The 25,224-nt window shown below is 39.4% G+C and overlaps 1 protein-coding gene across 3 annotated transcripts in view; it reads right to left on the bottom strand.

The window, feature by feature from the left end:
• Positions 1-21,229, bottom strand: part of DDX6 (DEAD-box helicase 6) — a 38,375-nt gene extending 17,146 nt beyond the window's left edge. The window contains exons 1-8 of one of the 3 annotated variants that reach the window (XM_036744273.1): positions 21,115-21,229; positions 17,007-17,475; positions 13,662-13,725; positions 12,966-13,070; positions 3,406-3,535; positions 1,977-2,123; positions 1,232-1,326; positions 476-598 (exon numbers count right to left, since the gene is read on the bottom strand). In XM_036744273.1, the coding sequence (XP_036600168.1) occupies positions 476-598; positions 1,232-1,326; positions 1,977-2,123; positions 3,406-3,535; positions 12,966-13,070; positions 13,662-13,725; positions 17,007-17,206 (864 nt within the window). In that variant the 5' untranslated portion in view covers positions 17,207-17,475; positions 21,115-21,229. Of the gene's footprint in view, positions 1-475; positions 599-1,231; positions 1,327-1,976; positions 2,124-3,405; positions 3,536-12,965; positions 13,071-13,661; positions 13,726-17,006; positions 17,476-20,273; positions 20,414-20,568; positions 20,718-21,114 lie in introns of those variants that run through there. The other 2 variants (XM_036744272.1, XM_036744271.1) reach the window with 2 other exon arrangements.
• Between the last annotated feature and the right edge of the window lie 3,995 nt (positions 21,230-25,224).

Genomic DNA, 25,224 nt, shown 5'->3' with positions numbered 1-25,224 from the left:
GTAAGGACTGATAAATCCTTGGCAGAAACTCAAAAGAGAAGACAATTCATCAGCCCAAGAGTACATGCCAAAAAGGAACAAACATTTTAAAGATGTAGACACAGAAGTGTTAACTATTCTTATCTTCATTCCAGTTACCTTACATATGGCATTTACTGTGCAATATGTCTTGTGTCACTCATTGTGCACTTAAAGTTATGTCTGTAATATGCCAAAGGACAAAATAAAAAATAAAATTTTTTGTCTCATTTGTTTTAGTTCCCTAATATTGAAGCAAGCAATCTTATTCATTGAACATGCTAAATTAACCAAGTAGACAGCCTCAGACATGAAAAATAATGAATATCATGAACTGATAAGGCACAAAGAATAAGGGAAAACATATGTCTCACTGACAGAGAAAGAAAAAAGCCTCCCCATAGGCAAATGGATATTCAGTATAGTAATGCTTCCAATGAAACCAACTAATACTCACCATGAACTTCTGAACACTAAGAGGGAAAGTGGCTGAATATAGTAAAATCTGCCTGTTTTTAGGTAGCGTGAGAATAATGTCTTCCATTATCTGCACAAAATCCTGTGACAGCAACTTATCTGCCTGTAGAAGAAATGAACAAAAAATGTTTAAAAACAACAGCAATTTCCAGACTTGGTTAATATGAAGCAAGATCCAGGTATCCATGGAACATCTTTACAATTCTCATAGTTCTGGAGTACAAGCTATTATTCCTAATATCTAACGGCATCAAACACAATAGAAAAGTTTTCAAACTTCAAGGTCATCCTTTTGAGAAAGATAACTGCTTGTTGAATTTAATCACAAACACTTCATCAGAAGAGGTGGTATAAGTGACTGACAATTGTTTGTCATAATGTAGTAATGACCACTTTATTAATGAAGAGGTCACCTTCTAGAACAAGGATTCCTCTCAATCTTATGGGATTACTAGGGAAATAACAATACTAAACTACTGGCATTCCTGTTAAAAAATAAACAAAGTTGAACTTTTATCAACCACTGCTAAGGGTAAATAAGTTTTACAAGCAAATAAGGTTGGTTTAGACCAAGTGAGGGTGTATGACAGCTCAGAGAAATATGACTATTAGTTTCATTCATTAGCAATAAATGGATTAAATGAAATTTTTTTATAAACCTTAAAGAGCTACATAAATGTCAGCTGTTATTATTGTTGTTATTGTAACAGTATTTTTCTCAAATAAGAGAAGTTACCTCATCCAATACTATCATCTGGACATGATCAACTTTCGCTACTCCTTTCTTGATGAGATCCAGAATTCTTCCGGGGGTAGCAATCACCACATGTACTGCACAAAAATTTTAAAAACACATTTATCACTGATTATGTGAACTTTGTCTTGAGCAAACACAGAGTAAAGTAATTCTACTAATGAAGAGGTCACTTTCTAGGTGCTGACTCCTCTCAACTTATTGGAACAACTTTTTCTTTCCTAACTTTCTCAAAGAATATACCTTCTACCTCTCTTCAGAGGGAGGACGAATGATGACAGAAGATGCCTTCAGATAGACCTCTGCATGGTGATAGAGGCCACATACAGCCACAGGCCATGCAATGTTTTCCCTAATCCTGAGTGTACACGGCATTGGAACCCTGCCCTTAACCAGGCCTTGGCCTATGCTCAAAATGCTTACACTTAAGGAAGCGTGACCACTGCTTCCAATCCAGCACGGAGAAACTTCTGAGGATTTCCTCTAATCCTCTCTAAGCCCAAACAAACTCTGCTAATAGCAATTTTGTTTTCAGGAAATTTGTTCATTGAGGAATTTATAATTACAATGATGCTAGATAATGTCATACATAAAACATGATCAATCCCTTCAGCTTACCCCACAAACTCTTCTTTTGACAGACAGAAAGCAAAAAGAATATCTGAAAGGGAGAGAGGTTTTCACCCACACTAAAAAGATACTACCACTTTATTCTATAAACTCCTACCTGTATCATCAAGCCTCATTATGTCATCACGTAAGTTGGTTCCTCCTGTGGTTGCCATCACTTTGGCCCCTCCCATGTGTTTGCTGACCTGGATGCAGATTTGACTGACCTGTAGGGCTAGTTCTCTAGTAGGAACAATCACCATTGCTAGCAGAGATCAAGAAAAAAAAAAAAGAATAGACAAAAAGTACATTATTTTCTATGATAAATTATTACCTCAAAAGGATTAAAGGAGCTGTAAGAAAATTGTCCTTCAGAGCTTGAATTCTTAGACCTAACAAAAGTATGAATTAAATCTTAGCATGAACACCCCAGAAACTAGGAATACTTTCTATATGTTAAGGTAAATATAGCCATATAACGATGAGACTTTATGATATCAATGGACCGCTCCTCAAAATTTACAACCCCATCCTACCCCAAGAAAGAGTCAAGGATTCAGGACTCGGTTTTCCCTAAGTTATTACTATCACACAGTTACTATGAACTTCCTGAACTGGTACTACATAGCTTAGCAATCTCTTTCATTTCTTCTCTACTCAGCTGACATCACCATTATCATCATCATATAACATATAGTACTTTACAGTTTAAGTGCTTTATTAGCTTATTTGATCTTCACACCAATTCTTTAAAGCAGGCAGACAGGAGCAAGTATTAAGTGATTTACTTAAGGTAATGAAATTAATGAGGAGCTGAATAAGAACTAGAACCCATCTCCTGAATATCATTCCAGTACTTTTTCTTCTTGTATCATGTGGTTTCTTAATGGTATCTAACCTTGCTCACGAACTTAGAGCTGTGGAGTTTCTAAGCTACTGCAAGGAGAGGTAAAACTATAGAAAATGAAGGAAAAATTCAATTTCTTTATTTCTAGAAATTCACTAACTGTAGATTAAGAATACCTAGAAAACTCCTTGATCAAGGTTTCTCCCAAATTTTCTCTTAGCTTCTCTTTATGTAGCTTTCCCTGGTGGAGAAGAACCTGGAGAGGAGGAGTTACTCTCTTACTCCTCTATTCCAGACTAGTTGGCTCCCTTGACCATTGAGGGACTACAATTATTAGCACCTTCAAAATACTTATAACCAAATTTTTGCATTTTATAAACCCAAAGAATAATCTTGCTTGGTGTGAACAAATGACTATTTGCAAAGCTAGATAAGTAATTCTAAGAAAGCCAATTAGAATGACAAGTTTAAGGTTAATTTTTTAAAATGCCTCATTTACTCAGCTTATCAGATTACTTTGCCTTATTTACCAATGCATCTTACCTGAAAAAGCTGTTAATTAAAAAAAAAAAATTTAACCAAACTCTATACAAATCACAAGTGCTTTTCACATTACCCAGATAATGTGGGAAAAAACCCTCCATAATTTCTATAGTAGGGTTCTCTGATGTTCCCAGGGGAAATTTTCTCTCCAACTGACCTTGTATATTGTCCTTCTTCAGGTCGAGCCGTTCAAGTAAGGGAATGAGGTAGGCACCGCTCTTGCCAGTTCCATTTTTAGCCCTAGCTAAGATATCCCTACCAGATAAAGCAATGGGAATGCTCTCCTCCTAAAAAAAAAACAAGACAATGCAAAATTATGTTAAAGCAGCATCTAAGCCTGTTTCTCTCTAGTCTATTGAAAGCTTATGATTAGTTTTTGTCATGGATGTAGTTCACTTTCGAGTGTCTGACACTGCATACAAATACATAAAATATGTGAAAATCAGATACACAAGCAGGACACATTTTAAGTATCATCACTGACCAATATTTTCCTGGTTGCCATAAAACTCTAAGACGCTGTGGTAGCTCAAAATCCAGTGCAAGAGACAAAACAGATCACTATCAATAGGAATTTAGTGAGTACTTGTTACACGTACCATATCATGTACTGAAGATACAAAATGCTTATGAAACTTACAAACTAGTTGAAGAACCAGGTTCTATACACTAAAAAATAAAACAAATACAAGGTAGCATATACTAAATGCCAAATGAATGCTAAAGATAGTAACTAGTACTACAGGGGTTGAGGAAGGAGTTCACTGTCTGCTAACATGCTCAGAAGAGATGGGTAGTGAACTGTATAGAACCTATGTAAGTAGAAAAGAAGATGAAAGAAGCTTCAGAAAAGGGAATTATATAGGAAAGGTGTAAGGGTGGTAATGCATGCAGCATGTTCACTGGGACAACTAAGTCAATTTGGCTGTAGTAAAGCCATAAGTACCTAGATTTTACATCCATGGTCTTCAATACTTCAATAATCTATATTTTCATCTGTGTGTACACCCTTCACAACTATTTCCACTCCATGGCAGGTTAAGGTGTCAGTCTATCATCTTCTGGCAAATGATCTAGTGACAGACCTAACCAAATTGAATTAGGCTGGTCATGGATCAGTCCATTACTAGGTAATACACAAAACCTTTCCAGACTGTATTCCATCGACAGTCTTTAAGAGAATATGAGGTAAGTCACTTCCATGCCAAGATGAGGCAATACAATAGAGCCTTAGCGGAGGACAAGTTTGTTTATTTTTGTATCACATGAACATACAGGATGGTAGGTTGGACATGGCCACCTGAGGTCAGCTGCCCTCACATCCATCAGCTAATCAAATCTACCACAAGCAATATGCTCAGCTTCTGCATATTAAACTGTCTGCTATTTCTATCACAGGTCTAAGTCCACTATAGCTTGATTAACACAGTCACACTATGAATACTAGCTCTCATTTCCAGATTACAACTAACTAGCAGAAAATTCTACTGGTCACAAGGGCTTTTCAGAAGATAGGTGATGGGAATAATTCCCTCCAAGGGAATCAGGGATAAAGCAAGATTCATAGCAGGTTATACAGAAGTAGATCCACACATTAAGTAATTAAAGGAAGATAAAGTACAAAGGAAGGAGAAAGGATACCCATTCAACTCATAGAGCTGAATAAATTTTACTAGATAATAATACAACTCCATCTCATATTGGGAAATATTGATGCGGGTGGGGGCTCTGGTGCACAAGTAAGTCACTATCATTATAGTCATTAACTCGAAGCCTGACAAGGTCTTCAGCAACATATAGTGGTTATCCTGAAAAGCATCAGACAAGCGCCCAACCAATGAAACTTCAAAAGTACTCATAGGGTCTTTCTCCTTGCCCCAATGTCATGAGATACTAAAATGACTATTCAGGTAAGCATCCTGTATTTGGCCATAAAATAGCTTTTCACAATGCATGGTCCTTGTAGCAACCACACTTAAGCCAATAAAGTTCCTTTGTGTAATATCTGGTATCTTGATTGAATGTCTATTAAAGTAGGCTTAGAATACTCTATTTGGAAGAGACCTTAAAGATCATCCACAGTTCAACCCCCTCATTTTACAGGGGAGGAAATTCAAGATTCAAAGAGATACAACAACTTGGCAAAGAAGCAGCAGAGCTTGAGGTAGAGGCCAGGCCTTGTGGTCCTGCTTGGCCTTAAAGGGCAAATGACTGGAAGCTGCAAAGATTTAGAGGCAACAGCCATCATTACAGGTCTTCAAGTAAAGCCTAGACAACCACTCATTGGGGCATGCTGTAGAGGGTATTGCTGCACATGTATAAACTGGATTAGATGGATTGTAAGATCCTTTTCCAATTCTGAGATTCCCAGGCCAGTATTCTGGAGTACAAGAATTACACCCTGTCTCTCTACATTCAGAATCAAACAGTTTGCTTCTTTAATTCCTATTCAAAACTTTTCTTTAGTAGTCCTGGGCAGCTACTACACAGTTGCTGCAGCACACATCTATGATGGTCACATTTCTGGGATGGAGAGAACTTTCATACTTTGTAGAGTAAAATTAATTGGCTCAGTTCATTAGAGAATAGTATGAATGAAGCTCTAGGCTTCAGGTTGGTACCTCTGTGGCTTTTTAGTTTTGCATTGAGAAGAGCTAATTTATGGCCAAATGCATGTCAATGTAAACAGGCATTTTAGGTACTCTGGCCTTGGTCAGAACGGGCAGACCTCCAAGGAAAAAATTCAGTACAACCTATTACCACTACAAAAGGAAGTAGAAAGGGAAGGAGGTGTGGAACACCAAGTTTAGAGATGGGTAGATGGGGCACAAATTCTTCTAAGGACATTTCTATCCTTAAAAAGTGACATTTTTAAAAAATTATGTAGTTTTTAAAAAAAGGATGAATAAAGTAGTTAAGTTATTCATATATTGCTACCCAGACTCTACTTCTTCAAAATTATTTATTTAAAATATATCATAGGAATTTCCTTATGCAAAGCTGTTGGTAGTTTCATGATCCGTAGATCAGTAGAACTTTTCAATGAAAGACCAAGAACCAATTCTGCCTCCAGGGGGCACTACTATTTTCACAAGATTCAATCGATGCTTTTTTTCCTTGTGGGTGTCCTGTTGAGTTTTTAATCTAGACTTTGCTGAATATTCCTGCCCTCCTGTGTTGAGCCTCAAAGGTCTAAGAACGTAACAGACATTGAAAGTGGCATCCATTTATTATGCAAGGATTAGAAACAAGGCTCTCCTAGAACACTTTATTAAGAAGACTGATGAATAAAAGTAGAAATCTGTATTCACAAGAAGTGAATGTATGCCTTTGCTTATTCTTTGAGCAAACCAAAATATTAAAAATACATTTTTATATTCTTAAAGTAACTTTAGATTTGTAAAACTTTAAAATTTCACCAAAATTTCTATCCTCTTACCATCTCCCTACTGACAAAAATGGAAAATTTCTATCATTTTTTTTCTAGCAACTTTTACAAAATAACCTCAAACATGTATATCAATGGTGATGATGGATTAGTATTATAATATCTGTTTATGAAACACAGCACATTCAGTTCACTGTTTAAATGTGCCATGACCTCTTCGAGTAAGTGAAGAAAAGACATGTCAACCTAAGGGTGATTTTCATACTAACAGATGTGACAAGAGAAAAAGTCTTCTGAGCATGAATTAGTACCCTTGGCTTTAAAAGGGCCTTTCTTTACTAAGCTAACTCAAAATCTGACACCTTCTTTCTCTTCACTAAAGTGTAAAGCCACAAGTATCTTTCTGATAGTGACAAAAGACCAGTAAAATCTCATTCTATTAGGCTCTCTGACTTGAGAGTTGTTCTGTCTCAAGAGCAATCTCTTCTAAGAGCCCCAGCTTTGTTTTGGGTTGGGAGAAATGGTAGGGTGGGGGAAGTGAGGAGTGAGCATATAAGTTGCAATCTGCCTGCAGTTTTCACTGGGTTCTTTCATGCTATTCTCTCAAAACTGCAACTACTAAGTCTATAGCTGCTTGGGTAGAATAGATTCATAGAAGACAAAATCCCAAGGGGGAAAGAAATAAGATTTAGAGATTTTTTTTTCCTGATGCCAGCACGTAGTTCAACTCTCAAATGTTTTGAACCTGGGCTAGTGCTGGACACCTAAAGAATTCAAAGTTATATGACTGAGCAAATTACTAAATTTCCTTGGGTCCCAATTTCCTTATCTTTAAAATGAGGAATGAAGACTGCATGATAGTGCATATAGTCAATATTCCCTATGGATAGTTCTGATTCTGAAATTTATCTGCCTCAAACCCTTTAATGGCTCTATATTGACTTCCAATAGGGAGGCAATATATGACACAGAAGAAAAGTATTGCACTTGGGAGTTAGAAAATTTGGGTTCATGTCCCCTATGTGCTACTTACTAGTTATGTGACTAGTGTAGTCAACTCATTTAACCTCTGAGCCTCAGTTTTCTCATCTGTAAAAAGGGGATAATAATGCTTACACTAACTTTGTTATAATGCCAAATCATTTCTATAGCTTTATCAAAACATAACACTTTCCCTACAATAGTGCTTTGATGTAGGTAATACAAGTACTATTATTACTATTTTATATACAAGGAAACTGTAGGGATGAGGGTAGGGTATCAGTGTCTTATTGAAAGGAAATGTCCAGTACCTGTTAGGAAATGGGCAATGAGGGACTGGTGTAGGGAAAAGGGTTCCTAGAGGCCTGCTCTTACAGGATCCCTTTACTAAGTGATTCCTGACTCTTTCCCCTCAAGGTAAAAAACTATTTTTCATTCCTTGGATCTGCTTAGCCTTTTATTTGTACAGCTCAACCATTTACTAAACACTTACTGAATACTTACTACGGGCAGAGCACTTTTCTTAAGCACTTTCTTTCCACTTCTCACCTACACAACCACAATGATTAAATGGTAAAGGCCAGACAGTCAGGGACTGAGTCTTATGTATCTTTATCTTTCCCCTGGTGTCTAGCACAAGGAAGAACATCCGTAACAGTTAACAAACCATTAAGTGCTACCAACAGATGACACAACAGAGAAGTGGGACTATCCAAGTGCTAGTTTGCTTTCTTCTTTCTCCATTAAATACTGCTTTTTAGTTAAGAAAAAAAATCATAGTTGCTTTTAAATAAACTTCAAATCTCTAAAACTAGAAGAATTCTATCTTAGGGTAACTGCAAAAAATACACAGATATCCAAACTATCATCAGAAATTTAGGAAAACTCATGAAGGGCAGAATGGATGGCAGAACAATGGCAAAGGATTGTCAGGCTAATGCCTGATTTTCAAGAAGACAAAAAAAAAGTTGGCTCCTGGGTTAATAAATTTAATATGAAAATACAAGTTTAGATTAGATTATTAAAGAGTTTGTGAGCATCTAAAAAGGAGTCAACTGACAGATGATACAAATGTTATAGACATCTTGACTTAAAACATCTAATAAACTCCTTATCTAGTATGTTGGTTAACAGTACCTTATCTAGTATGTTGGTTCAATTAAATCAATAAGCATTTATTAAGGACTTAATATTTGACAGGTGCTGTGCAAAGTGCTGGGGATACAAAGAAAATGTATATCTAGTTGTTGCCCTCGAGAGACTTACATTCCAACAGAGAGTAACATATCATACATAAGCATATGCAAAATACTTACAGAGTAGAAAGAATATAAATGTAATCTCAGAAGGAAAGGACTAGTAGCTAAGACCTCAAAAAGGCCTCTTTCAGAAGGTGGTATTGAAGAAAACAAAGGATTCCAAGAGACCAATCTGAGAAATGAATACACACTCCAATCATGGAAGACAGCCAGTGCAAAGTCTCAGAGACAGGAGATGGAGTGTAAAGAATAGCAACAAGGCTGGTATGGCAAAACCATAGAGGACATGGAGGAGTGATGTGTAAGAAGGTGTGAAGAGCTTTAAATGTCAAACAGAGGAACTTATATCTGATCCTAAAGGCAAAAAAAGAGTCATTTTAGTTTATTAAGTAGGAGGGACATGTAACATGGTCAATCCTGAACTTAAGCAAAATCACTTTGGCAGCTGTGTGGAGGATGATTTAGAATGGGGAAAGACTTGAAGCAGAGAACTCAAAAAGGAGTCTATTAGACTATTAATAGTTCAGGTGAAGAGTTATAAGGACTGAAACTAGTGCAGTGGCTGTGTGATAGGACAGAAGGTGGCATAAGAGAAGAAGTGAAGAGATTTGGCAACTGAGTGGATATGTAGGGTGAATGAGAATAAGGAATCAAAGATGACACTGAGGTTGTAAACCTTGGTGACTGGAAAGATACTGATACCCTCGAAATTGGGAAGTTCAGAAGAAGGGTGGATTTGGGAAGAAAGTTAAGGAGTTTAGTTTTGGACATGCTTAGTTTCAGATGCCTGAAGTACATTCAGTTCAAAATGTCCAATAATGCATGACCTAGAGTTCAGGAAAGAGTCTGTAGAGATATGTTACTGAACCCACTGGAGGTGATGAGATCATCAAGATCCAGAGGACAAAGAGGAAAGAGAGGAAAGCCTAGGACAGAGCCTTGGGGAATACCCACAGTTAGGTATATCCACAGTGTGGACAAAAACCACGCCCAAATTACAAAGTGGTGATTAATGGAGTGATATCAATCAACGATCAATAAACATTTTATTAGGTGTCTACCATATGCTAGGCACTGTGCTAAATGCTGGAAATACAAAAAGAGTTTTGCAAAAGACAATCCCCGCCCTCCAGGAGCTTACAGTCTAATGGGGGAAGACAACACACAGCCAACTGTACACAAAGCAAGCTATATATAAGATAAATAGAAAATAATTAGCAGAGGAAAGGCACTGTAATTAAGAGGGGTTGGGGAAAGCTTCCTGTAGAAGGTAGGATTTTAGTTGGTACTCAAAAGAAGCCAGGGAGGTCAGTAGTTGGAGTAGGGGAGGAAAAATATTCCAGGCATGGGAGATGGGCAGAAAAAATGCCCAAAACAAAGAGATGGAGTATCTTTTTCAGAGAAAAAGCCAAGAGGCCAGAGTCACTGGATGGAAAAGAATGTACTGGAGAATAAAGTATAATAAGACTGGAAAGTTAAGCTGGGACTAAGTTACAAAGGCTTTGAATGCCAAAACAGAGCATTTTGTATTTGCTTCTTGAGGCAACAGGAAGCCATTGGAGTTGGGTGTGTACGTGAGAGACATGATCAGACTTCTGTTCATTCCCAATAACAGCCTCCATTCTAGTCTGGTCAATTCGTCACTATTTTTTTTAACCCCACACTCAACTCCTTTGTTCACTCTGTTGAAAATACTCTGCTTTCCTCCTGAACTAACAGTCCTTCAAGGTCCAGCTAAAGTGTTACCACCAATCCTTCTCTAGAAGTCTTTCCTATCAACTCAAGTCCTCAGGGATCTCTCTCCTTTTTGAATTTCCATTTCCTGTCTCTTTCATATATTTTAGCATCTGATTATATGTTGCCTTGTATATAAGAGAAGGCAAAGTTAGGATCCACTGGACTAATATTTTACAAGGGAAATCAGCCTGGAAGAAGTGAAAATTCTTAAGAATCAAATAGAAAAAAAGTTTTGATGAAGAGGAAAAGATAAATAAAGCATTTATTAAGCACTTATTATGTGCCAAGCACTATGCTAAGAACTGAGAATACAAATACAAGCAAAAACAAAGTCCTTCTCCTAGAGGAACTTATACTCTAATAGAGAAAGATAATACATAAATAAAAGGGAGTTCAGTACCAGCCCCACTTGCAGGGGAAAAGTAGAGCAGTTTGGAGAGTGAAGGGGAAAAAGAAATAAGTGAAAGGACCACCTCTTGGGGAAAGGAAAGCTCAGGAGACAGGGCGATAATAGACAACAGAGAAGTAGGAAAATTCCTCAACTCTTACTTTTGCTTGTTTTCTCTACCAAGAGAAATGTTTGAAAAAGACAAAACAGAAGTGTCTAAAAAGCTCAAATTTAAAATAGGCATTCAATTTCAGTCAACAGTTCTAGAAGAATTCCAAACCACGGTATGAAAAAATTGGCAAATATAATTACTGAGTCACTGTTAGTAATCTCTGAAATATTGTCCAGAATATGAAAAGTTGCTACAGACCTGGAGAAGGGCAAACCTTTTCCAATTTTCAAAAAAGAGAAGGCAATATAGTCTAAAAATGAGAAGTCAGTAAGCTTAATGTAGGTCCTTGGTGATATTCTAAAGCACACTATTAAAGGAATGGTTAACGTATCTAGAAAAGGAACAGATCACACTAGACTAACCTCCCTTTTTCTGAAAGAATTTTTATTTTGGTAGGTCAGAGGAATCCTATAGACCTAGTTCACCAAGATTTGAGCAAAGTATTTGACTAAGTCTCTTGTGTTATCCCTGGTGGACAAGACAGAAGGATATGGGCTAATATCCCAAGTGTACAGTTAAATGGATTTAGAACTAGTTGAATGACTGGATTCAGAGTCATCATTAATGGTTAGACATCAACTTGGAAGGGAATCTTTAATGGAAAGGGTCCAGGAAACTGTTCTTGGCCCTGTGTTATCTAACTTTTTCTTCCCAATGACTTGGATAAAGCCATATTTGGCATACTTATTCAATTTAGAGGTGACACAAAGCTAAGAGGGACAGGAAAGAGGTTGTAAGAAGCAGTATCTAGAAAGATCTCAATAGGTTGGAATATTGGCCCAAATCTACTAAGATGAAATTAAATAAGGGTAAATGCAAAGTCTGACATCTGAGTTCAAGAAATTAACTTCACAGATACAAATGTGGCATGGCTGAAAAAAATCTGGGGCTTTGTGTACTATAAGCTCAATAATACTCAACACTATGATTTGAAGGCCAAAAAAGCTAATGGGATATTGAAGATACATGAGACATAGTATCTAGGACATAGTATCAAGGGTTAGACTAGTCCTGCTATACTCTACCCTGCTCAGATTACATTTGGAATATAATATTCAGTTCTAGATACAACACTTTAGGAATGACAAACTAGAATGTGTCCACAGAAAGCAATCAGGACAGTCGAAGAGCCTCAAGATCATGCCACATGAGGTTCAATTGAAAGAACTTGGGTAGTTTACCTGGAGAATAGAAGAATTAGTAGGGCAAGATTATTATCTTCAAGCATTTGAAGTGTTGTCACACGGAAGAGGAATTAGACTTATTTTGCTTGTCCCTAGAAGGCAGAACTAAAAGCAATGGGTGGAAACTATAGATAGGCTAAGACTAACTATAAGGAAAAACTTACCAATAATCAGTGCCATACCAAAGTGCATGGGAGGTGGCAGTTTCTCTCTCATTGGAGATCTTCCAGCAGAGGCCAAACAACCATTTGCTGGGATGCTGAAGTTGAGTTTATCAGTTAGACGTGGGATGGACTAGGTGACCTCTAGTCACCTTTCTAAATCCAATTTTGTGACCATCCTCTTATAGTTTCTAAGGCTAGGAATCCCGCTAAGTATTCAATGCCTGATCAGACTTGGAAGCACAGGTGATCTTAAGTTCATCTGACTCTCTAATATAGAATTAATAGAAGGAAATTAACTCCATCTTCCCTAATTTTTATCACCAGAATTTTAAAAAAAAATCTTTCTATGTCCTTCTAACCAATAAGTCTAAGAACACATATCTAAAAACATATACAGGGAGTGGAGGTAAGAAAGAGGCAGGATATTCATGCTTTCAAACATACCTGAATAGGAGATGGTTTTTCCCAGCCCATTTCAAAAATTCCCATCAGTAACTCCCGTTTCAAACAGTAATCTTCAAACTCATTTCCTTTTGTGGAGGTCACATCCTAGCCAAGAAGAATACAACAAGTTTATGCAAGCTACCAGAGAGTCAACTACTATTTAATGTAAATCTAGACTGAGAGCCCTTAGTCTACATTTCAAACATAAATCCAAACAGACTACCTCTACACCAACTTATCAACCCAACTGTCCTTGAAGTTTATAAAATAAGTCTTTCCAAAACATAATTTTAAACTATCGTCTGATGGCACTGTATCCAGTACCAAAAATAAATTATTTCAGGTAGTAGTATTACTATTAAGTAATAAACAAGCATAGCATTCCCAAAGAAATTAAATCTCACTCAGATAAAGTACTCTTACAATAAAAGGATGTGACTATAGGCAAGTCACTTAATCTTTCTGGGCATCAATTATCTGAGAGGAGCTGGACTAAATGATCTCTAATATCTTTTCCAGCTCTAAATCTGTGAGCCTACTAACCAATTTTCATTGTATCAAGTCTTGCCTGTCTCCACCCCAAATCTCAAAGTGCTCCCCAAAATTACATAGCTGGTTTCCTTTAAAATAATTTTTAATATCTCAACTATTACAGTTTCTTACCATTTTTCTACTTGTGTTTTAAAAGAAACTCACCGAAGTTTTGATTCTCAAATCCTTTGGAGGGAGTTTTAAAGTCTTTTTCCAGTCATCACCAGGTCTAAAGAGAAAACAAAAGAAATTTAAGAACTAGAAATGTCTTTGTAACAATACTATTCAGCAGCATATTAGAGAACAACTATTTATTTCCCATATAAACTTTAAACAATTACAATAATCCCCTTTTCCACTCCCCTAGGTAGATGTTAGGAACAACTACTTGGTTGTTCAGCAGTGCCAAAGAACTAAGTAAATGAGAAAAATGCTTCCCTAATGAAAAATTATGCAATCCATCAGTCATGCTGAAAGAGGAAGATAGCATCCCCTTTAATTCTCTAAAGTTATTTACAACTATGGGGGAAAAAAATCAGAAAGGGAAAATACAATGTGAAGAAAATAAATGACAATTGTAGAAAGATACCTGCAACCAACAATATTTTAATGCAAGTCCTATTTATAAGGATGGTGCTTTGCTTAGTTCAATTCACTGCAATTATAATCCCTCTGCTACTCATTATAAAAAAAGGACCACACCTTGATATTGAATGACCAAACTACTGTTAACATGTGCATCCCAATTTCTACATTTTTCATGCTAATCTGAGGTTGTCCACAAAATGTTTACTTCACCCCGTAACCCTACAGATTTTGAGAAAAGATCCCAAATTAAATAGTGGGGCAGGACACCAAGACCATATGATCCAATTCAATACATCCTTAAACATTTACTGTATACATAGCACCATTTAAGGCATTGTGGTCATGATAAAAAAGAAACAGAAGATAATTCATCTTCACAAGGAATTTACAATCTGGGAAAAGAAAAACACATAAACCATTTAAATAAGATTATACATGATCAAGTGTCAAAAAGGTAGCACAGATGGTAAATACAGAAAGAATTCAGAAGGAGGACAAATGTGTGCTCGTCATATGGAAAGATTTCATGGAACAAAAGGGACTTGAAGGAATTAAATTTAGATAGAAACAACTTATTCTTGAAGGAGCAAAATCACAGAAGTTATGACACTCAAGTCTATTAATCATTTACTTCATTCAGAGAATCTTTTTTCTTTTAGAAAATTTGGTCAAAGTTTGGTCAGAATAGAAATAATACTGAACTTGGAATTAGTAGAGCTGAATTCCAGGTCCCACTTGCCTAATGCTAACAGCTACTAAGTGGCAAGTTCTACAGGGGAGAATGAATTTCTTCATCTCTAACACAGGGATATTACTACTTATACTACCTATATCACAAGGTTATTGTTAGGAAAGCATTTTGTAAAGTGCTACAGTAATGTGAGCTACTGTTAATTACATATCTTCAAAGACTTTTATATACCTAAAAGTATGTGCATGTCTACACATAGATATTTCTAATAAAGTTTTTCAAAGAAGCATTAGAAACATACCAGCCTCTGCTTTTGATAATCTATCGTACCCCCAAGTAGCTTACTGGGAGCAAAATAAATTTATATTACTAATTCTAAAAAAGTAAAAGAATACAAATTCCCCTAAGATTTGCTTCTGACGAGATGACACTCTGTGAATAACTTTGGAAGGAACTTTGAATTTTTTGTAGGTTGTAAGCTTAACATATAAGATCTGGTAATGTTAACTTTCTAAAGGGTCACCATACCTCTGAGAGTGCTTCTGAAGCAAAAAGAAGAACTCTACCTTACAGAATAAATACCAAAGTCTTATCTGAAAAAAAACTTCTGTGAGATGAATCCAATTACAACAGAAGAAGAAACCAAATGCTGGGTTAAAGACTCTTGATCTTTGTTTCATAGTCTTATGTCACAGTCTTCATCAGATGGAGAGTCACTATTTCAATACTTTTAAAAACCTGTGATTTGACTCCTGTGGGTCCTCCCTACACCCATGTAGACTGCAATCACTCAGTGGCCAGACTCGGAGTGTTGGCCTCTTCATATTTACAGTCCGGTCCTGGTCTGTTCTTGGACACCTGTCAAGCTTGGCAGGATGAGCCATGGCTTGAACTCGGTGGCTGTAGCCTTTAAACAATAATGATAATAAAAACTGATACTAAAGTACTTTAAAACACATGAGCTCATTCAATCCTTATGTAGCTACTACAGATATTATTATTTTTCATTTTTCAGATGAGGAAACTGAGGTTCAAAGAATGATATGACTTGTCCACTGCACAAAGCTAATGAGCATCAAGGTGAGGATTTAAACTCAAGCTTTTCTGACACCAAGTCCAGCACCCTATCCACTATACCACACTGTGTCTACAAAAAAGAAGGGTCATTTAGATGAAAAGACATCAGAGTAGAACCTTAGATGATTTGAAACACTACTTTCACTAAAATATGCCCTTTAAATGGCAAACACCTATATTTTTGCCTTTAAGCAGGGAAAGACTTATATGAACTGATGCAAAATAAAGCAGAGCAAAGAAAACAATATACACAATGACTACTACAATGGTAAAAAAAAACTGTCACAAAACTATCAAAAATTAATTTTGCAAAATCACAAAGAATAAGCTCAGCCCCAAAGAAGAGATATGAGAAAACACCTCTCTTGCTCTTTTGTGGGGGGTGAGGGTGGGATGGAGGGGAGAGTAGGGGTGGGGAAAAAAGGGGGATCCTTGGGCATAGAATAGTACTTATTTCGTCAGATGATTGGTTTTGCTGATTTCTTTTTTTGTTTAAAAAAAAAGTGGGAGGGGGAATAGTATAGAAGGAGGGATGAGATACAGAGGGAAATTTGGGCAATGTAAAAACAATCTATCAATAAAAATTATTTTTTTAAAGAAGGAATGTTGAAATGAAAAACAAAAAAATTTATGTACTGAAATTATGTAATAAAACTTTATACTTCTATAGGTGATGATGTCTATAGGTGACAGGCAATCAAACACATTTGTGACTTCAAAATAAAAAACCTGAAAAAAATTATTAGTTTTGATGCATAAACTGTAATAAAGAAGAGTGACAGGGCTAAACAAAAAGTTACACTGGAAAACCTAAGATTTGAACACAGTAGTTTCAATGATATTTGGTTAAGGAACTCATGGTCCCCTTTCTAACCTTCTGCTCCAGTTTGCTCTATTTCTGAAAGTCAGAAATCACATGTTTTGGTTCCAGGATCTGTCACTATGCTTCATTACTTACTAAACCTAGCATAATCACAGTAAAAAATGTATACATTTATTGTGTGGGGGGGTGGGAGCAGGGAGAGGTGGCCATATCTGTCCTTTGTCCTCCATTTGTAGCTACAAGTATTTAATTATGACAAACAAACCCCGACACACGCACAAAACAAGTGAACATGGAAATAACCAGCTCGCCCATGGCCTCCAACACTCACTTTATAGTGGTGGTCAGACTCTGTGCTTGCTGCTGAGTGCCGTTGTTGACTGTGGTGGTGTTCTTCAGCTGGCTCATCTGTTGCTGCGCTTGTGTGCCCCCTCCTCCAGGGCCGCCGCTGGGCTTCACAGGGCCCCTCAGCTGCCCATTCTGACTGGATAGACCCATTATAACAGGGTTCTCTGTTCTGGCCGTGCTCATGCTTTGTTATTTGTAAAGGTGTCTCTTTTAGACCTCAAAACTTTTGAAAGTCAGTAGAGAAACTGTAATAACAGTTTATTAGACTCTCCAAAACGAAGAGATAAATATAAGTCTTGCTCAATATATGAGTCCTTTATTGCAATGCAGGCAAGCACCTGTAAGTCTCTGAACGGTAAAGCAGTAGTAACTTGCTCTGATGCACTGAAACAACTTTTTTTAAAAAAGCCCTCTAACCAAGTTTAGTTATATCTGAATTTAATCACTTCAATCTGAAATGAAGAAAAAAAAGTAATCAATTATTTGGAATTCAATAACAATATGCTTTTTCTTTTAAATCAAATCCTCTAAACCAAATCCCCCTAAACCAAGATTTCCACAGTCTCTACCATTTAAAAAGCCATGTAAACTTCTATTTAGAGCTAACCTTCATCCAGGGCAAAGAAAACAGTTGTGAAGACAACATACTGTCCCCAAACCAAAGTAACATTCAGGTAAAACAGGTAGATGTCAAATTCAAGTCTCTTAAATACAAATTAAACTCACAGGGACAGAGTACTAAACCTGAAGTGGGGGAGATCTGAGTCCAAATCTTACTGTGTGACCTCGGGCAAGACATTTAACCTCTGTCTCAATTTCCTCATCAGTAAAATGAGGATAATAAAAAGCACCTACCTCCCCTGTTGTTGCAAGATAAGATAAAGTGAGAATATGGGTAAAGTACTTTGCAAACTCTGAAATACCATATAAGTGCTAGCTATTATTAGTGATTATTAGGAAACCAGTGATGGAATCAACATTAATTTTATCTAAAAACTGTTTTACAATTCCAAATTATATTCTAACAAGAGTTACACAATAGAAGCTTATCAACCAACATGGCTGGACAATTCATTTGTTTTGTGTTGTTTCAGGTAACAAACTGGGTCTTGAAAAGCTAAATAAGCTTCAGGTTTCATTTTACCAGTTATCTGGCAAGAAAAAAAAATTCACATCCATATGAATTTCATCTGCCACTTAGGATTCCTACTTTATGAAAAGGAATTTCTTTTTTAGGGAGTTGGGGGAGTTGTTCCATTAAGTAGTACTGAGAGGAAGCCAAATGTCAATTGGAATGTCTGTACTATCTCTAAGAATTTAAAATGTAGACTTTTGCTTGGAAACTGACCAGAAAACTTATAAGATTTCTAAATAATTTAAATTTTAATTCAAAGAAAGCTTTACATTTTTAAAGTACCATATCCAAGTTTACACTGCACATATTACAGTAGACAAAAAGCACAAGAAAGGAAACTACTTCCCTTTTACAAAAACAATCAAATCGTCGTCCTACGAAATAACTAAACATGTAAACTTCAAAAATTTGTCAGAAAAAAAACAAACTGTTAATCCAGACTATGCTATCTTCCTAAAACTAAGATTAACTATCAAAAAGGCTAAGTCATTTCCACTTTTAAAAAATATAGTAAATGATGTTTGTTCCACCAACAAATACAAAGGGTCATTGCTTTACTCTGCTACATTTCATGCACACAAAAGGAATGTGCAATAAAAAACAAAGATGATTTATGTGTTCAAGACAGTTTCTGAAATTCGCATAGTACAATGCAACTTATTAGAAAAATGTTCCATGACTCTAAAACTCATCTTCTAAAGAGAATGCTGTGTAGTTTTTCTTGAACACTGGTTTGCTCATAAAAAAGTCAGAATTTTGCTCACATAAACTGAAAAGAAAAATTTAAACCCCTTTTCTGGCTCTGATAACCTAAGCAGACCGTGGTTGAGAGTCACTCAACTCTGATACCATTTTTTGCAATAAACAGCTTCCTGTTTTGACAGGTTTATACTATGATGATCAACATTACCACCTCCTTCACACAAGGAGATTGTGAGGATTAATTAATGTTAGCAAAGTGCTGAGAGGATGAAAAGGGCAACCTATATAGTTAAATAGTATTGTTGTTGCTGTTAATGTGACACTCTAGCTCACACTTGCACATTTCTCCCTATAGCCAAATTGTGCCACCCATTTGGGACCTTGGAACGACTACCCACTTTTAATAGAGAAAGAACCTACATGGTAGTTCCACAGGAGAAAATAATATTCCTCCCACCCTTTTCCTTAGCAGCCCAATTTCCGTCTCAAAGTTTTATGTCTGCATTTTCAAAAATAAGATTGAAACGCAGACCAGTAAGGAGGCTCCCCGGCTGAGTTAATTACAGCGTTTCCTAGATTAGAGCTCGCAAGTGACAGTTTCACACCCCAAAACTCCTCACCACCTCGAGCTTTTGTTTGCAACTGCGGCGCAGTTTCCCTAGAGCTTAGGAGGAGAGTTGGGGTGGGGGCTTTAAATTCTGAGGGAGGCGGTTCTGGAAGGATGGACAAGAGAAATAAGTGGGGGACAAGTCCAAGGGAAAAGTGCACGACCACTCCTGGGGACACCCCCCCACCCGTGTGTCGGTAATTTATCGGTTATTTTCCATCCCAAAGCCGCTTCCTTTGGCCTTAAAAACAAAAGAGGCTGGGGCCCTGCAATGGGATCTGCGCAACACTGGTGGAGCAGCCGCGGCCCCGCCAGCTCAGCCAGCGGGAAACAATGGGGATTCCCCCTCCCCCTCGGGGCCCCAAAGAGTCACCCCCCACCCCGGCCCGAGCAAGCCCCTTCCCCCCTCAACCTACTGGGGCACTCCAGCACCCACCACTGTCCACGCACGGGGGGAGAGTGAAGGGGGACTGTCCACGGTGAGCCGCAGTCTGCCCCCCCCGCCCGCCGCCCCCGTACGGGGGGGGGCGCCACGTCCCCCGGCCCCGCGGCCCCCACATCCTCCAGTCCCTATAAAGCTGTCACCGGCGCAGGCCGGCTCCTCGCCCTGCTCGGTCCCCGGTCCCGGGACCCTCTGGGCCCTCGCCTCTGGATTCTGCCCCTCAGAGCTCCCACCGCCTCCCAGGCTGCCCCCAAGGCCCGGGCCAGGCCTCGGGCCTCCGCCCCAGAGCGCCCCCTCCCCTGACGGGCCCGGCCCGCTTCCCGCAGCCCCGGCGCCCCGCCAGCGGCCAAGCCCAGCGCCTCACCCCACTGGCCGCGGCTGGGGCCTGTGTCACGGCGCCGAGGCCGCCGCCGCCCGGCTCCCCGGTTCCTTTATTGTTGACTCGAAGCTCCCAAGATGGCGGCGGCTCCTTCCTCCCCGAAACCCTCCGCCCGCCCGCCCCCCGGCCCTGCCCTCCCCGGCCCGGCCCGGCCCGGCCCAGTCCAGCCCCAGGGCCGCCCGGGCTCCCTCAGCCGCGGCCCCTTGGGCCGCCGCGCCGCGCTCCGCCCCGCCGAGCCTGCCAGCCAGCCCGCCCGGCGCCCCGGCTGCGCCCGGCCTACCTCCGCCGCTCCCCGCTCTCATGGCGCCGCCGAAGCCGCCGACCGGGCCGAGCCAACTCCGCCGCCGCGCCCCCTCCCTCGCTCGCTCGCTGCCGCCCTCCCTCTTTCCCTGCCTCCCCGCATGGCGGCGGCCGCGGCTCCTCCTCCCCTCAAGATGGCGAGAGCTCGGGCCGAGCCCGGGGCCGGAGCCACCTCTTGCGCCGCTGCCGCCGCTGCCGCCACCCCCGCCGCCGCCCCATCTACCGGGGCCCAAGTCCTCGCTGAGGAGAAACCGGGGGGGGGGGGGCAAGGGCCCCACCTCGGCTGGGCCGGGGGAGCTGGGGGTCGGGCCGGCGGCAGCGACGGCGGGGGCCGGGGCTCCGGGACTGGGACGTGGGGCTGCCGGGCGGGCACGGGGCCCCTGAGGGGCGTGAGGGGGGACGGGGCGCGCCCCCAAAAAGGGGCGCCGAGGCAGGCGGGGCGGGGGCGCGAGGGCCCGCTTGACCCCCTCCCCAGGATGGGGCGCGGGCGAGGGGCGCGGGACTGAGAATTGGGGCGACCACCGACCTGATGCTTCCCGGTAGCGGGGCAGCCTGCTTGTGGCCGGAGGGAGGCACCCCCGCTCCTGGGCGGCCGAGCTGCTGCCCTCCCTGCTTCCAGCCCGGAGGTGCCCGCTCCCCATCCCCCACCCGCGCACCCCGGGGCGGCTGAGCGGCCTGTGAGGCGGGCGGGAGAGCGGGGAAGCGAGGTGGCGCGTCCTGCGGGCAGGACGGGAGCGGCGGCGGCGGCGGGGCTGGCGAGCGTCCAGCGGGCGGGGGGGGGGGGCGGTCTGGGGGGGCGGCAGCCATTAAATGCCCCCCGCCAGGATATACCGGTAAGAACAGCTCCCTTTTAGATGGTGCCTGCTGCAGGAATAAGAATAAACAATAAAAGCTCCCCCAAACTGGCCCCGCACTTTACATAATCCTCCCACGTCCGACCCTCACAGCCCCCCACAGACACCTACTCTTATTTCACAGATGTGGAAACTGAGTCCTCATTTTACGAGGGAAACTGGGGGTGAAAAAGGGGAGGACTTGCCCCCAGTCAAACCTCCTTAGTCCCCGAGCTGGGATTCGAACCAGGGTCTTCCTGATGCTCACATAATAATAGATGCTCAATAAATAAACGCTTCTTGACTGGCCTTAGTCGACCAGTAGGTAACCCTGCCTCAAGGCGTTGCTATACTTTTTGCAAGGGTTTTGTTTTTCTTTCCTCTCCCCTCTCCCCCAGGTGGGGGAAAAATAGATTTTTGTTCATTGAGAAAAACTAATTTTTTTTTAAAAAAAGGAAATAATTGGACAACCTCTAAATTTCATAAAACTATGAACTTATTATGGATCATCCCATGACGGGGTGAGGAGGCAGTTGGAGAGGAAAAATAGATTTTTGTTAATTGAAAAAAAAATTTTTTTTAAGAAAAGAATTGGACAACCTCTAAATTCTGCCCCAGCTGCAAAACTATAAACTCGTGGATCATCACATGAGTCATGGGAGGGGGTTCTCCTGCTAAAAACTAACCTCTTTATTTTCGCATAGCTCTTTAACTCTGTCAGATGGTAAGCTTCTCCACTAGGCTGTAAGCTCCTTGAAAGCAGGGATAGTCTTTTGCCTTTCTTTGTATCCCCAGTGTTTAACACAGTGTCTGGTGCATAGTAGGCACTTAATAAATGTTTATTGACTTATGACCATACCCCAAAGAAAGAAATTTATATACATCTCATTCAGTTGTACCATTTATTAATCTCAGTGACCCTGAGCCCCTAGTCATGTTTAATGGAAAAATTGAGAACAGATTTTTGTTCCAGTTTTCAAAGGTAAAAATTAAGGGTCTAGAAAATCAAGAAAACAAAGCTTTAACTTGGATTTCAGCAGAAGGAGAAGTAGAATAGAAAGTTTGAAAAAGGTATTTTGACAATGAATGGTCTTCATAGTATTTGTTTCTCTTCTTAAACTCTCCCATTCAGATTTACTATTTTATTTTTAATATATTTTTATTAATATCTTTTGTTTTTACCTCACCCAGATTTCCCTCCTGTGTCTCACCCTTCTCCCTTCCAGATAGAAATCCCTTATAACAAAGATTTCTTTTAAAGAAAAAGAAGAGAAAAAATTCAGCAAAATTGGTCAATAAATGGGGAAAATATCTGACATTTTATGCAGTCTTCCAAACAAATGGGACACCCATTAGTACAAAGGTATAGAAGGAGATGTTTTCTCATCTTTCTTTTTTGGGCCAAACTTGCTTTAAAAATTTTCAGCATTCATTTTCAATTATTTCGTAGTTTGTTATTCTTTCTATTAATATTGTACTCATCGTGTTTGTTGTCTTCCTGGCTCTGCTTACTTCACTTTGTATCAGTTTGTGTAAATCTTTATGCTTCCCTGTATTCATCCGATTTTTCATCTCGTATAGCAGAGTAATTTTTCCATTACATTTATGTGCCACTGTTTGTTTAGCCATTCACCAATATCCAGTGCAGATTTTAACAGAACCTCAATACCTCAGAGGCAGCAGAGCTCTTAACCCCTTATCTAGACAGCCCAGCCATACTTAGAATTCAGCTGTGAACCATTTGTAGGCCTCATTTGGTTCTCATCTGTTCCTGGGTGCAAAGTTAGCTGCTAGTAGGCCTTGCTCGGTTCTCAGGTGGTCTTCCTCCTGTGCTAAGAAAGATTACCTACAAAGATAGTGTATCTTGGTCCAGGGGGAGTCTTTGCATTAGCCAGTGGTCAAAATGTAAAAACATTGTGTTTGGAAAGGTGTGCCATCTTCCCTTTTGGGATAGAGGATTTTGGAATTCTATTCCCTCATTCAACTAGTATTTTTAAAGTTACATTTTATCTTTTGATTTTACATTACCTTCATTTCCCAAGGTACCCCTCTCCCTTCCCCCGCCTTTCTTCAGAGAACTGTCACTTATAACAACTAATAAAAAAGAAAGAGGAAGGGGAATGGGAGAGAAATCTATTGAGCAAAATGAATTAAATGGAATATTGTACCATGACACATGAAAATGAAGAATATAGGAAGCACATGAAGACTTACATAAACTAATACAAAGTAAACAAAACCAGGAAGTAATGTTCACTATCGTTGCAAAGATATAAACTATAAGAACCACAAAGATCAAAACTGACCCCAGGTTATTGCTCAGCCTTGAAGAAAAGACGCCACCCCCCTTTCTTTGCAGAAGTGGGGGACTGTGGAGTTACAACAGCACAGACAGTTGAACTTGATCAATGTGTTTATTTTGCTTAAATAGTATTTAACTAGTTCTTTACACAGTGCCTGGCACGCAGGAGATGCTTAATAAATGTTTGTGACCTTAAGAAGTATTTCTTATGTCTACTCCGTGTGGGGTCGATGTGGTAGAAGCTATGTGGAGACATAAATGTGAGACAAGCTAGACCCTGTGCTCTCAGAGTTGACAATCTAGTAGGGGGATATTTTGCCTTGTTTCCATAGGAGCCAAGATTAGGTTGTAAACCCCTTAAGGTTAAGGAGTACCTGTCACTTTATGTTCCTAGTGAGTCAGCACAATGTCTTGACTATGATAGGCATTTATAATACATTGGTTAAATTGAACTAAGGAACTCTTAGGATTATTAGCCTTTTTTCATTCCATATTTTCAAACCTTTTTTTATTCCTTTTCGGATTTTGAACTATGAAGTTACTATTTAACATTTGGGGCCCCAACTGTTGACTTGCTACTGAATAAATCTATCTATAGGAGGGAGATTTTTAAAAGAAGAAAAAAATCCACAAATAGAAGTGAGGTATTCATCATCTTTGTTAAGAACACAGCAGAGTCAAAGAGTCCTTTTCTACAAGAATGAGGCATGACTAAAATATGCTGCCTGGAAATTCATTCAGAATCAGATCTTCTCAACAAGTACTATTTGCCAAACTCATATCCTGTCCTCATTTATTTGCCTAAAATAACTACAAGGAAGTAAAACAAGGAACTTTGAAAATATTTAAAATCTATTAAAATTAACATTTAGATTCTGTTCTGAACTGTTCAGGCCCAAGTCATTCCTATATCTGTGTATTAAACAGATATAGAAAAAAAATTTTCATTTTTAAGCAATCAGAATATTTTAAATTTTGTCTTTTTTGTTTGTTTATTGATTCCTTTTGTTTTTTACGTTACATTCATTTACAAATACCCTCTCCCCTCTCCTTTACCTACGGAGTTTTTAAGTTTTTTTTCATCAAGAAAAGTAACTGCTTAAGTAAGAAATTTTTTTTACAAAAATAGTTTATCAAAACTAGTCAGCAGAATCTGACAGTATATGCAATATTCTACACCCATAGGCCCTCCTCTCTCCAACAAATGGAAAGGGGTGCATTTTCTTATCTCTTCTAGGGCCAGGTTTGATCATTACAATTCTATAGCCTTCAGTTTTATTTTATTGTTATAGATTTGTTTTTGAAAGTCTCAAACTACAGTCAACCAAATTTATTCATAACCTAAGGTAGAACTGTTTTTACTCCCTTTAAAAAAACGATGAGTTTTACATTTGGAGTAGGAAGGAAAGCTGATAGGGAAGGAGACAGACAAATAGTATAAACGTATCATAAGTCTTAAAAAGAGATATGACTGTTAGGTGAGTTTCATGGAACCTGGAAG

Source organism: Trichosurus vulpecula, chromosome 2 (genome assembly GCF_011100635.1).
Source record: "Trichosurus vulpecula isolate mTriVul1 chromosome 2, mTriVul1.pri, whole genome shotgun sequence".
In the NCBI taxonomy this organism is placed as follows: Eukaryota; Metazoa; Chordata; class Mammalia; order Diprotodontia; family Phalangeridae; genus Trichosurus; species Trichosurus vulpecula.
The sequence above is the reverse complement of the archived record's forward strand: the minus strand, read 5'-3'. Positions and strand labels throughout refer to the sequence as shown.